The sequence below is a fragment of the Leptonychotes weddellii genome, chromosome 3, assembly GCF_054177405.1.
Source record: "Leptonychotes weddellii isolate Sample4059 chromosome 3, ASM5417740v2, whole genome shotgun sequence".
In the NCBI taxonomy this organism is placed as follows: domain Eukaryota; kingdom Metazoa; phylum Chordata; class Mammalia; order Carnivora; family Phocidae; genus Leptonychotes; species Leptonychotes weddellii.
The window spans coordinates 31,765,044-31,780,155 of NC_138371.1; the positions used below are offsets into that span (position 1 = coordinate 31,765,044).

The following is a 15,112-nucleotide window of genomic DNA, read 5'->3' on the forward strand; positions in this document are numbered from 1 at the left end:
GTGCCAAGCACCTTGCTAACTGCTCTCCGTGGAATTTAATCTTTATCTCAGTTCCATGAGAGAAGTTACTGTTATTAGCCCCATTTTGCCGGGGGGGAAAACTAAGGCTCAGAGATATTAGGCAACTTGCCTGAGGCCACAGAGTTGCCAAGTGGCAGAGTAGAGAGCACAGGACTCAAACCCATGACTAACTAGTTCCAAAAGCTCACACCTTTGCTTTCTACACCTCACTGCCCTGTAGAATAACGTGCTTTAGTTCCTGAGCTGTGTTACAGAGTTCATCTGGGGTATAACTTATTTATGGCTTCTTCCTCCCTCATACTCTATGTTAAGTTGGTCACCTGTTCTGGGGACCCCTGGTGGAGCAAGTAAAATTTCCGAAATCTCTCTGCAACTAGCTATCTGACCAATATGCCCTGGCCTTCCCTCCTGATGGCCTCAGACCCTGCCTGATGACACCTTTTGGTGACCTGAGGGGATTTTGCAAAAAAAAAGCACAGACTGGAGGCTAATCACACCACCTAGAGTCTCCTAACTGGCTTCTATACAATTCTATACGTTACTCAGTGCTCACCAAATGAGTGTGGTCACCATCTGTCATCATACAGTGTTATTACAATATCACTGACTATATTGCCTATGCTGTACTTTTCATCTCTGTAACTTATTTATTTCTTAACTGGAAGTTTATACTTAATTTTCCTCACCTATTTTGCCCATCCCTCCAGCCCCTTCCCCTCAGGCAACCACCAGTTTGTTCTCTACTTTATGATTCTGTTTCTGTTTGCTTTTTTTTTTTTTTTTTTTTTAAGATTCCACATGGTATTTGTCTTTCTCTATATGACTTATTTCAAAATAGCCAAAGCAATCTTGAGAAGAAAAAAGCAAAGCTGGAGATACCACAATCCAAGATTTCATGATATACCACAAAGGTGTAGCAATCAAATATAAGGTACCGGCACTAAATAGACACATAGGTAAATAGAACAGAATAGAGAGCCCAGAAATAAACTCATGCTTATATGATCAATGAAGCTAGGAGAAAGTGGGCGAGAATATATAATGGGGAAAAGACAGTCTTTTCAATAAATGGTATTGGGGAAACTGGACAGCTACATGCCAAAGAATGAAACTGGACCACTTGTTACACCATACACAAACATAAATTCAAAATGGATAAAAGACCTTAATGCAAAACCTGAAACCATAAAACTCCTAGAAGAAGACACAGGCTGTAATCTCTTGGACATCTGCCTCAGCAGCATTTTTCTAGATATGTCTCTTCAGGTAAGGAAAATAAAAGCAAAAATAAACTACTGAGATTACACCAAAAACAAACAAACAAACAAACAAAAACCTTTTGCATAGCAAAGGAAACCATCAACAAAACACAAAGGCAACCAGGTGAATGAGAGAAGGTATTTGCAAATGGTATATCTGATAAGGGATTGCTATCCAAAATATATAAAGAACTTAATACAACTCAACACCAAAAGAACCCAAATAATTCAACTAAACAATGGGCAGAGGGCCTCAGAGGCAAATTTTTAATCCCAGAGGTCATGTTTGACCTTAAGAGCCCTCTTCCCTGGTGGTTTCTCTCCCTCACTTTTCTCAACAGCCCCTCATCCTCTGAACCAGAAACTTTATTCTATGTATGTGGCAATCAGGATTGCTTGCCGGGACTGACACACACACCTAACAATCTGGAAGGGAGGAGGAGGAGAAGGAGGAGGAGGAAAGGGGAAGAGTGGCATGATTTCTTTTAAAAGGGCAACTGCAAAAATTGAATCGATATCTTTAGAGTGTACTTTCCAAATGATCACAGGACATTTGACCCATAGATAAAAATGAGCCCATGGATAAGAACCAGCTTATCTATTTTTAAAAATCAATAGAGCACAAACTGTTGTTAGCCATTATGTTAAAAATCCAACTGGAGTTTGTTTGAGGGCAGGGAAGGGAGGATGAGGAAGAAGCTAGACTCAAAAACCAGTTTCCTCGTTTAACCAGAATCCTTACCATCACCTACAAAGCCCTAGCAATCTGGCCCCTGGCCACATCCCAGCCCCACCACCCTCCTTGCTATCCCTTAGCATGCAGAAATCCCCATGTCTGAGGATCTTTGCACCCCCATTCCCTCCATTGGGGATACTTCCCTCAGATGTTTGCTCCTCACTTCATATTTGTCATTGCTCAAATGTCACTCTTTCAGAGAGCCCTAAACATCCATCCCACTTAAAATATCAGCTCCTGTTCACTCTGCTCTATGTTCTGTCCTAGCACTTATCACTGCCTGACATACGTTTCCACTTGCTTATGTGCTTGCTGTCTGCCTCCCCAGCACAATGTAAACTCCATGCAAGCAGGGACTTTGTCATTTCTGTGTTCTGTTGCATCCCCTGAGAACACTGGAACACTGCCTTCTAGAGTAGACCCTTAACAAACAAATTAAATAATGCATTATCACTTGATCTAAGTAGCAGTATCCCTTTTTAACAGAGGACCTGGGGCTCTAAAAGTTTAGGCCATCACCGTAAGAGAGCTGGAATTGAATCCTTGTTTGTCTAAATAAAAAGGCCAGAGTTTTGTTTGCTATGCCATTCAGTCATGCAAAGAAAGAATGACATAATGCTAACACTTCATCCCACTGCCAATTTTTACCCTCACAGTAGTCCTCTGAGGGGATCCTAAGAGCCCCCATTACAGATCAGGAATAACAAGCTCATGTTACCCAGTGTGGAACCCAGGCAACAGGGTCAAAGGAAGGTTTTGTGGGGCCTAGAACTTGTACCATCTGGGGGGAGGGGTCCTCTTTAAGAAAAATACTACAAAACCACAAGTGCAAAAATACCATCAGGGCCTAGAACAGGCCTCCAGTGAGACCTCAGCTTCTTGGTGCGTCGCTGGCGCCAGTCAGTCGGGGAAAGTGTTTGGCTCCCCTAGACCCAGAAGCGGGACTCACCGCTGGCTCTGAAGGTGTTGGCACTGTGGAAGGGCAGGGAGCATGGCCCCTGCTTGGTTGTCATCTCTTAAGGAAGCCCTTTTTCCTTCCTGCCTCAGTTTCTCCCTTGCAAAGTGGTGCCAATAGGCTGGGACAGCGTTGAGTGAACGCGGTTTATGGCCACGTTGGGTGTGAGGGGTGTTTTCAAGGACGCCCAGGGGCTTTGCAGCGCTCCAAGGTTGAGCACTGCCGGAACTCTCGCCGAGGCTCTGCAGAGCCAGCCCGGTTTCTGAGAGCACAGACGCCGCATCACAGCGGACGCAGGGAGGACCTCCAAGTCCCCAGAACCCGGCTCTGGGTTCAGCTCTGCCAGGAATTTGCTGTGACTGGAGCAAGTCACAGCTGCCTCACCTGAGAAACGATAAGAGTCGTTTGAATTCGTTCGTCCTTCTGGTCTAAGCCGCTCTCTGCTCAGGCAGACACACGGGAGAGCCGAGAGCCCAGGCTCAGCCGTCTATAGACTGCTCCCCGTCTACCCGGCCGTTCCGTTATCTGCGGGTTTGAGGGGGGAAGGTTGGGCAGCGCTGACCCCGACTAGGAAGAACAGCCATTTCTCCTCCTGTTTGCGGGGTGGGGCGGGTGAGGTCGGTGGTCAGCGGGTCTCGGAAGGAGAAGGAAAAGGAACCCCGGCGAGTGGGGCCCGGAGCGCCAGGGCGGTCGGGAAAGCACACCCTGCACCTGCCGGGTGGGGGCGGAGGGGCGCGCGGGGGCACAGCGGCCGGGAGGCCAGAAGCCGCCGCGAGCGCGCTCACCTTGCGGCCGTTCACGTAGAAGAGCAGCTCCGCCGCCCGGTCCATGCTGGCGGGTCATGGCCCCGCACCGGGCCCCGGGGTCGCCGACTGCGCTGCCGGCGGAGCCTACCCGGCAGCCAAGTCCCAGGGAGAGAGTTCCACTGAAGACCTAAAATTCCGTGCGCCTGGCGGGGAAAGCCTGCCCGGTTCCCAGGACGTCACGCGAGCGCTCCGGCCGCCGAGATCATTGGCGGGAGCTTCCCCTCCTCGCGCCGACTCCCCGCGTCTGCGTCCGCGCCGCGCTCTCCGCCTCTCGGCAGGTGCGGCAGGTCCTGCGGCGTCTCTTTGGGCGTCTTTCATTGGTGCGGGTTTTAAGTGGCTTTCCAGCCAGATGTGCAGTTCGGGAACAAGCCATTTTTTGTGCCATTGCTCCCACCACACCTGGTGCAGTCCTCATAAAACAATCCCATTCATTCCAACTTTGCAGGAAAGGAGCTTAAGGACAACCGGTGGTTTTACAACTTTGTCTTACAGTTTTAGAAATAACTATCCAAGTTTATTTTTTAAAATCAAGAGCTACCTTGATATAGAGATAACCCTTTTTTTTTTTTTTTAAGCTTCATCACTATTCACAGTCTATCCAGTAAATAACAACAGTTTATCTGGTAAATATGAACAGAGATATAAAAATCTTGGAAAACTTTTTTTTAAAGGCAACTTGGAAAATACTGAAAAGCATAAATACAAAAATTATCTGTAAGCCTACAACTTAGAATTTACCAGTATTAATTTTTGGGTCTATCTTTACATTTTTGAAATCTGCCTGTAACTCCTTTTAAAAACTCAAATAGAACCGAACTAGTTATTTTCCAGACTTGTTTTCATTTAATATACCTAGAACACTGGGGCACCTGGGTGGCTCAGTTGGTTAAGCCTCCAATTCTTGATTTCAGCTCTCCTCATGATCTCAGGGTCATGAGATGGAGCCCCTGGTCCGGCTGGCCCTCAGCACAGAGTCCACTTGTCCCTCTCTCTCTGCTTCTCCCCCCACTCACTCTCTCTCTCAAATAAATAATAAAACATCTTTTAAAAAATATACCTAGAACACTTGCCCATGTCATTTCGTTTATGTGAACACAAAATTTTGTGAAAATTTCCAAAGTTAGTACATAAAAGTGAGAAGTACAACTAGCGTTGCCATATACCTCATTGAGCTCTGAAAATGGTCAACATTTTGCCATATTCTCTTAACTTTTTCTGGAGTATTTTTTTTTTTAAAGATTTTATTTATTTTACAGAGAGAGTGAGAGAGCACAAGCAGGGGGAGCAGTAGAAGGAGAGGGAGAAGCAGGCTCCCTGCTGAGCAGCGAGACCTGGGATCATGACCTGAGCCGAAGACAGATGCTTAACCATCTGAGCCACCCAGGCGCCCCTTCTGGAGTATTTTAAAGCCAATCTCAGGAATGTTACTTTATCCCTAAGTACTTTAGTATACATTTTTAAAAAAGACATTTCTTTACTCGAAATGCCATGTTCACACCTCACAAAATATTTTCTTAATATCCTGAAAATTTCCCAGCATCCAAAAAAGTCCTTTTACATTTGATTTCTTTGAATCAAACCAAGGCTATTCAATGTATTTTTTGTTGTCTCTTCAGTCTGTTTTAATCTACAACAGTCCCTTCACCCACTCCCCCTTTTTATGCTATTAACATGTCCAGTCAGTTGTCCTACAGAATGCACCACATTTTATAATGGCTGATTGCTTCTTCTGGTGTTCTTTGTTCTTCCACCCTACTTACTACGTGTATACTGTGCCTGATGAGGAAAACAAAGGCAAGAGATATGTGGCCTAAATGAAATCTCCTTACAGCTTGCAGCACACTGATACCTGAAACACTCAGAGCCTAACATTCCACAAGGAATCATGGCCGCCTTAATGCCTCAATGTTTATGTTTTATTGAAGACTAAAAGCAACCTTATCTTGACAGTAGCTAAATCTTCAAGGTTCTGTAAGACCTTGCTTTCAGCATATAGAAATTCCTTAAAAACTTAATGTTATCTCTCCCTCCCCTCCTTCCACAAACTTAAAAGTATATAGTCAGTCACACCTCACACTTGCAGGTGCAGCTCTCTCTGCCCATGGGTCTTTGTCCTTGTGATATAATAAAATCACCTTTTTGTACTAAAAACATCTCAAGAATTCTTTCCTGGTCATTGGCTACTGGACCCAAACTTCAAATCATATCATGCCTATCGCTCCAAAGCCTTGATTAAATTCCAGCTCAACTTTGGGGTTGGGGGAGGTAATGAGAAGACTTCATGGGTGATGCCGTACACTTGACATTGTAGCACATCAGGAGGCTTATGATGTCTGGTTGTCTCATTCTTAATGATGCTAAGATTGATCAGTGGCTTCAATGGGTTATCTCTTCATAATGAATTTCTCCATCAACATCTCACCTCATGGTTTCACCATACATTGCTGACCACTGTCTGAAGCAGTTATTTTATTAGGAGGCTGCAAAATGGTAATTTTCCTAACTCTAACATTCCTTCAGCATTCTTCAGTTGAGATTCTTTTGAACAGAACTATCACTATTCATTAGGGCTATTGACTATGCACAAATAGAATTAATATCAGAAAGGCAAAATACATCCTTATTATTTCCTCTTACAAATTTTCAGAGCATCCAATGTTTTTGTTTCTCTTTTTTTTAATCATTATGAATTTGTGACTTTTTGTATAACATGTTTTAATGTTACAATCTTTCATACCAATGTTGAGTTTGTCCCATCTTAGGCCAATGGAGGCACCTTCAAATTGGAACTTGTGTCCTTTTTATATGGTCACATTCATTTTTAATAACGTCCTTGTTTTCTGGTACAAGACATCCCAGGCTCACCTTGGTTATATACTGTCCCAAACTTGGAATTAGCCATTTCTCCAAAGAGCCCTGGTCTCTGTGATGGGAAATAGTATTTAGAAACCACAATCTAGATGCTAGAAGTACTCATTGCTAGTCAGTCATCGTTTCTAAACATTTTTAGTGGACAGAACTAGAAAATACGTAACTTTTTTAAAAGTGCAAAAAGCGTGAGTTCACACTAATATTTCTAATTAAAATTTAAGATTGCAGAGTTTGATTCTGCAACCAAAGATTCTGAAGTTTCTGAAATCTAATTTCTTTAATCTGTCCTTAGAACTATTTCATAATAGCCACATCAATATTATAGCAGCAATGAGACTAGTAAATGAAAGTTTAAAATTTTGTTATAGTTCTTTTTACCCTTAGAGTATATCCTGATAAAGATACAAATTCAAAATACCTTTTGTAAGATTGGGTATCTCTGTCACCAACTTGATAGTTATTTTCATTCATTTCAGTTGGTTTTCAAGTTAGCTGTCCTCTAGTGATGTTACTTAGGTTGTTCCTTTTTTCCATTTTTGCTGTTACAAACCATACTATAGTGAAATTTTTAAAAAACATTTATTTTAGAGAGAGAAAAGGTGGGAGGAGGGGCAGAGGGAGTGGGAGAGAGAATCCCAAGCAGACTTCCCGCTGAGCACGGACCCTGACATGGGGCTTGATCTCATGACCCTAAGATCATGACCTGACCCCAAATCAAGAGTCAGACGCTCAATCCACTGAGCCACCCAGGCGCCCCCGAAATTTTTGTATTTTTTCAAGAGAATTTTCACTATAGTTTCCTAAAAGTGAGACTACTGGGTTGTATGATTGTATATGGCTATGTAATTTTGCTGGATAATGTCAAAATCTTTTCTATAAAGTTTGTATCATTTTGCATTCCCTCCATTAATGTACCACAGGAATCAGCTGGGTAATAAAAAGGAAGAGGCTGGGATTATTAGAACCCAGAACCTTGGCGGCTGAGGAGAGGGTCCTGCTCAGCTACTGTTTAATACCTCAGGAGCTAGGAAAGGGCTCCTAGGAGTCAGAACGCAGATCTCAAAGAAGGCTTGTGGCACAGATGGCTGGGACACCTCAGGAGCCTGAAGGAGGCTCCCTGAGGAGCTAGGCCTGAGGCCCGTGAGGGGCACAGCCCAAGTAGTGCTGGTACCTCCATGGGGGCATTATGAAGCCGGTTCTAGGAATGCTAAATTGACTGGTGACAAACCAACTGCTGCCCCGAGGGAATCACCATTGCTGAGGGGATGTTGACAGGGAACCCAAGCAAAAAAGGAACAAGTTTTTTGTCCCTCTTTCTGATTTTGTCTCTATCACCCCTTGCTGACAGAAGCTTAAAAAGTCAGCTAGCAAAGAAAAAAAAATGTGATTTGTAGAGTTCCAGAATCACACAGCAAATTGTAGAGAGGTGGGCTTGGAGGTGAGAGACAATGGCTGGCACATACTAAAAAGTGGAATTTATTCCATGAAAGTAAGAATGTTTCAGTATCAACAAATCAGTGAATATAGTTTGTTATATGAACATACCTAAGGAGAATAATCATATCCCTTTGTGCTATTAAGCTATTATGTTTCAGCTTCAAATCCACATGTCTCACTCCACTTGTTAAGGCCAGGCCTTTACAAAACCCCATTTTTTCCTTTGCCAGGCTCCCTTTCAGTCTCTGGCAATAGAAGGAGATAGAAGCAAACTGCAAGTATGGTGGAGGAAAAGAAATTTGCTCCTTCCTGTTTGCTACTTGTTCCTGTCAGCATCATCACAGAAATGGCTCACCCTTGCAGGAACAACGGACTTCAGAAGCAACAGAGGGTTCCAGTCTGCAGCTGTTCCACACTATCAGACCAGTCTTGTCCTAGCCCATCAGGGAAACAGCACTAACCTGTTGCACACCTTCCCTAGAGTCCTGGAACTCTTCCTCCAAGCCTTTAGGTTTCAGTAATTCCATTCTTTTTTCTTTGCATCCCCAGCCCCAGAGTACTTCCCATAGTTACCTCCTCTATGACACTCCAGTGGTCCCTTGTTTAGTTCTGTACTATATGGCTAACAATTTATAAAATAATTGTGGTTTCTATCTCTTGGCTGGACCCTAACTCATACAGTCTCTATCAATGTCAAAAGTCACTTGACAAAAATTCAACACTCAGTCATGATTTTTTAAAGAAGCACTCAATAAAATAATTGATAGACAATACTTTAATGTGATTATAAATTATACATAACCAGCTCAAAACCCAGCATCTTACTTATTAGGGTAAAACCAAAGGCATTCCCATGAAAATCAGGAAGAATACAAGGGTACCTATTCTTCTCACTACAATTTAACATTTTACTTAAGGTAGCAGCCATACAATTAATTAGACAAAAGAAAGCAATGAGATGCATAAGATTTGGAAGGGGAAAAAAAAAAGAGGTAAAGTTAACCTAGTTTTCAGGACATATGTCTGGAAAATACTACAAACAATGAATGTTCAGTAATTAACATACAGAAATCAATAATGAACATATATATGCAAATAATTAGAAGAGAGAATCAAAGGGAAGATCCCATTTTTATTACCAAGAAAAAAAAATTCCTAGGCATAAATTTATTAAGAAATATGTAAAAGCTCTAGGAGAGGGAAACTTTGATACTCCCCCTAAAGTCTACGGAGTATGGTAGTGGGGCATAAACAGACACACAGACCAATACAACAGAAAATTGAGAAATAAATTTAAGTGTACGTGGAAATACAACATAAAAAAGGGTAGCATTTCAAATCAGTAATGGAGAACATGGACCTTCTCAATAATGGGGGAGTCATTTGGAAAAAGGTTGAAGTTGCATTCATATCTCATATCATAGAAAAAAATTCCACATGAATCAGAAATTTAAATGTAAAACAAAATGAGACCATGGGTAAATGTCTTTATAATCTGGAAGAAGGAAAATTCTTTCTTACTGTGACCAAATTCCACCAGCAATAAAAGGTTGATAAATTTGACTACATAAACTGAAAAATAATTTACATGGGAAGGGAAAAAAAGAAAAAACTCACAGAAAGGAGGAAAAATAGAAATAAGCAATAGGGACAAAAATATAATACTGGAGACTGCCTCTAGGAGGTCCATAGTCTCCAAGTAATAGGTGTATAGGAAAGAGAACAAAGATTGTCAGGGTGCCAGGCTCTTAATCTTTGTGTAAACTGTTCCTTTAATAAGGCCTCCACTCAACCCACATTGTTGATATTATGAGTAAGTTCCGTGGGACTCTGTATTCCTACAGCAATTCCTCAGAGTTTGGTCCTAGGACAGTCTGCCCCAGAATGATCTGAAGTGTTTGTTAAAAACACTAGTTCACCCTTTCAGTTGTCAGATATTCTCTAAGTAAGCTTTTCCATCTAGGCAGAATAGAATTTGACTTGTCATTTGAATACAGTAAATTATGTTCATTGATCTCAGACATCAATAGGATTTATTACTTTCTATTACTACTATAGTAAGGGTTCTTTAAAATAAAGTTATAAAAACCAAATTTAAAAGAGCCTGAAAGGTTAAGCCCCTCAGCCAAGTCATCAGATTACAGAGAATGGAAATAATACAGAAATTGACATCTAACAGGTAATTCTGAAAGTGTAAGAATGAAGGGTGACAGAAAACTGGCCAAGGCAGGAGGCAACTTTTAAAATCTTCTAGGTGATCAAATATATTGGATGGTTTAAAAATAAAACAAGATAGCTTGGTATACAACAAGATAACCAATGCAAAAATATTTATAACACATTTTATTTGGTTAAAAGGTTAACAGCTTTTGCTTAGTTAAAGGCTGTTAGGTTGAAAGAAGTTCACAAAAACAGCAACATAAGTTATAGGATGACCAAAATGATTTTAGAAGTTTAATATTACAAAATAGCTATTTTATACACATATATGTAAACATAAGAATAAATTAATACTCATGAAAAGGTGGGGGGGAAGCCTTCATCACGCATTTCATCTTTGGATCCTTGTTATATCCCTGTTTTGACTTGGTATGGTTTGAGAATTCAAAAAAACCAGAATCCATACATTCACCTCATCTTCTCATCTTCCTGCAGAGTAGAAAAAAGGGAAGATGAACAGTATTAACAACTCAAAGCTGATGCTTTTGCTGTGAAGCATGGAGAAGAAAACTCCTGTATCATATATCTGGAATACTCTATGATAGTAGGAATTATAAAATAAGGTTTAAGAAAAACTGACCAACTTAGATTTCACACACTACATGTTTTACTATGTATTTCTTTTTTATTATGAACTTCAGCATACATAGAAGAATATATGAAAATGTACAACTTAAAAACAATAAATAAATGTTGATGTACCTACCACCCAGGTTAAGAAATAAAATATTACCACACCTCAGAAGCCTCCAGTGCACCCCTTTCTGATCACATCCCTGTCGTCCCCCAAGAAGTAATCACTATCCTGAACTGTGTTCATCTCTTCCTTGCTTTTCTTCACAGTAAAGGTGTTTTTTTTTTTTTCAACACCTTTATTCACTTCCAAGTCTCTCCTTCACTGAAACATTAAACATTCTTATTTTACATTCTGTATCTAATTCTGCTATCAGTTGTTTCTGCTAGTACCTTGTTCCCTTGTGTATGTAGTGTTTACTATGAGCTAACTGTTCATTTCCCTTGGAATTTTATCTGTAGAAAATTTGTTGAGGACTAAGATGAGGGAGAGCTCTAGAAAATATTTGCATTTCCTTCTAATGGACAACAGGGGGCACTACAAGTCATGGGCTAATACTAAATCCTCAGCTTGAGGTTTTCTGTGACTTCCAGATATTATGAATTCCAGCTGCAATGCATGCGAGTTTGATTTTGGTTATGAATTCTCAGAAGATTTTTTTCCTCCTCAGTTCAGTACCAGAGTTATTTCTTGGGGCTTAAAAAAGCTGGTGGGAAGGTTATTTTTAGTTTGCCTCCTACTGAGAAAGTAGCTCAACTTTATTGAAGGTGATCTACTATTGGACTTTTCATTTTAGCTAAACCCTAGGATATGCCTTCTGTCCCCAGCCCCATAAAGCTGTGAATCCAACACTTAGGTTCACCTAGTTTGGTAAATATGTTCGGGCAAAAGCCAGAGTCCACCTGCCTCTCTGGGTTCCTGCTCTCATTCAGTCTCTGATGCGAGCTCTCTTTCTCCTTCTCTTCTGGCTAATAGATATGTTCAAGGGGGTTTTTTGTTTGGCTTTTGTTTTGTTTTTTAATATTTTACCCAGTAATTTTATTTTTTAGTTTGATCATACACCTAGTATATCATGTTGCAAAAAGTGGAGCTGTATTTATTCTTTACATTACACATGTTTTTTAGATGACATACATATACATGGTCCCAAATTACAAAGGTATAAATGGTTAGCTATCGAGTAGGTCTCTTTCCCTCCTCTGTACCCCTCTCTAGAGCCGATGATACCACTGCCTTGGGTAATTAGATAGAATTTAATTAATTCTTTAGAAGAGTTACCTATTCTAAATACAGCAAAATGCTGCAATGAAATAGTATTCTATTTTAGTTTAGATCTGTATGCCTATTGGGCATACAGATTATTTGGTAAATGGTTTAGTTGGTAAATTTTTTAAAAGCAAATATCACAATGAACATTAGTATAAATACTAAGAATGATGACAAACCAGCTGCCTTTTTTTTTTCTTTTTGGATGACATCCAGCAGATATATCACAGCTTCTGATAGGCCCCCAGTGAGAAGAGATCCTGAATGAAACTGCTTGCAAAGTATTATAGAATGATCATTTTAGGCACTGAGGATAGGGGTGGCAGAAGTAACAAGAAGGTAATACAAATATATTTTTTAAAGTCTTTATCTTTTAAGTCCCAAAGCACTGAATATGACAAAGGGGGACATTTTCAATAGTAAAAGTCCTAATCTACAATGTGGATTAATCATGAATATTACTCTATGAGTATATAGTAATTATGATATTTATGTACCAAATAGCAGAGCAACTACCTTTATGAAGCAAAAACTACAGGAGATGCATGGAGACAGATAGGAACACAATAATAAGAGATTTTAATATACAACACTCTCAGTGCAAGATAGATGAAGTGGGCAAAAAAATAAGGAGAGAGAAGATCTAAAGGATATAGGGGTAAATCTTACGAATATATATCAAACTCTATACTCTGATAAAAGAGGGTACATATTCTTCTCAAGTACTCACAGCATAGTTACAAAAGCAAATCCAACAGCACATTATGAAAAACATATACCATGACCAAGTGAGATTTATTCCAGGAATGCAAGTTCAGTTCAATATTAGAAAACCTATTATCATATACCATGTTAATAAATCTAAGGAAATAAAGCATATAAATTTTTCATGGATACTGAAAAAGTCCTTGACATGATGCAACACTCATCCATGATTAAAACACTCAAAAGACATTGGGGGACATTTTCTTAATATTATAAATGGTATATACTTACTTTAATACTAAAGTCATTATCTTGTTTTTTTTTTTTTTTAAAGATTTTATTTATTTATTTGAGAGAGAGAGAATGAGAGAGAGCGAGTACATGAGAGGGGGGAGGGTCAGAGGGAGAAGCAGACCCCCCGCCGAGCAGGGAGCCCGATGTGGGACTCGATCCTGGGACTCCAGGATCATGACCTGAGCCGAAGGCAGTCGCCTAACCAACTGAGCCACCCAGGCACCCTCATTATCTTGTTTAATGGGGAGACAACAGAGTGGAAATACCACTCAAGTCAGGAACAAGGCAAGAATGCCCACTATTCCTATTAATATGTGAAACTGTACTTGAGGTATTAGCCAATGCCATAAAACAAGAGAAATCAATCAGAGGCATATGAATGGGTAAAGAAGTAAAACTAACTCTATTTTCAGATGGTATCATGGTATTCCTCCTCCATTAAGTTTTACTTGAGAGAATCAATGAGACAGATAATAAAAGAAATTTAGTTAAGTAGCAAGTTATAAACTTACACAGAATTCAACACCTTTCATACTCACAAATAAATACTGAGCATGATTTACATGTCCAAGTTACATGTGCATTCGCAACCAAGAAGACTAAATACCTACAAATCAATTTAACAAGAAATGTGTAAAACCCGTTTGAAGAAAATTTTAAAACACTTCTAAAAGTTACAAAAGAAGACTTGAATAAATACAAAGACATCTCCTGTTCTTACATAGCACAACTCAATACAAAGATGTTAGTTCTCCCTAAATTAAGGTATAAATTGAATGCAATTCCAATAAAAATACCAGCAAGCTAGACCAGTCATTTTGAACTCAAAGCAATTTCACCTCCTCTGTGACATTTTGCAACATTTAGAGATATTTTTGATTGTTTTAAGTGGATGGGTGCTACTGACATTTACTGGGTGGAGGGCAGGGATACTGCTAAATATCTTACAATGCACGGAACAGCCTGCCACAACAAAGAAATATCTAGCTCAAAATGTCAATAGTGCTGAGTTTGAGAAACCCTGAGCTTGCCAACTAAATACTAAAGTTCATATGTCAAAAAAAAATAAAATAAAATAAAATAATTAAAAAAAAAAAAGTTCATACGTAAAAACACCTAAGGAAACAATGGAAAAGAAAAACTATGAGAAGGCAGTAGCCTTACCAGACATTAAAACATCATATACAGCCTCTATACTAGACAGGTAGATCACTGCAATAGAATAAAAAGTCCAGCATTAGATGTACCCCCCCAAATACATACAGAAATTTAGAATATGACATGGTTGACATCTCCAATCTTTGGGATAAAGATGCATTTGTAAATAAATGAATGGTGCAAGTACAGATGGGTAGCCTTTGGAAGAAAGACAAAATTAGATCCATATCTTATACCTCACACTAAAAAAAAATTCTAAATGGACTAGGGATTTATGTAAGAAATAAAACTATAAAAATACTAGAAAAAAATATGATGAATTCCTCTTTAACCATGGTATAGGGAAAGACCTTCTAACTATGATTTAAAATTCAAAGAGAATGAAAGATTAAGAAATTTAACTATGTAAAAATAATTAAAAAAACAAAGTCAAAAAAATAATTGATAAACTCAAAAAAATACTGGCTACATATACTACAAGGGCTAATATCCCTAATACATAAAGAATTCATCAAAAACTAATGATGTGGGCGCCTGGGTGGCTCAGTTGGTTAAGCGACTGCCTTCAGCTCAGGTCATGATCCCAGGGTCCTGGGATCGAGTCCCGCATTGGGCTCCCTGCTCTGCGGGGAGCCTGCTTCTCCCTCTCCTACTCCCCCTGCTTGTGTTCCCTCTCTCGCTGTGTCTCTCTCTGTCAAATAAATAAATAAAATCTTTAAAAAAAAAAAAAAACAACTAATGATGTAATGTATGGTGATTAATATAACATAATAAAAAAAAAGAAAAAAAAAGAATTCTTAATAACTGGGG

General features: G+C 39.7%; 2 protein-coding genes across 3 annotated transcripts in view; both read right to left on the bottom strand.

Annotated features, from left to right (window-relative positions):
• LOC102743959 (aldehyde oxidase-like) overlaps positions 1-3,801 on the bottom strand; it is a 67,143-nt gene extending 63,342 nt beyond the window's left edge. Inside the window, 1 exon segment of the mRNA XM_081815318.1 lies at positions 3,757-3,801. Within this exon segment, the coding sequence (XP_081671444.1) occupies positions 3,757-3,801 (45 nt within the window).
• A 6,028-nt stretch (positions 3,802-9,829) lies between these two features.
• Positions 9,830-15,112, bottom strand: part of SGO2 (shugoshin 2) — a 39,518-nt gene continuing 34,235 nt past the window's right edge. For both annotated transcript variants that reach the window (XM_081815339.1, XM_081815340.1), the window contains one exon: positions 9,830-10,734. In XM_081815339.1, the coding sequence (XP_081671465.1) occupies positions 10,719-10,734 (16 nt within the window). In that variant the 3' untranslated portion in view covers positions 9,830-10,718. The remainder of the gene's footprint in view (positions 10,735-15,112) is intronic.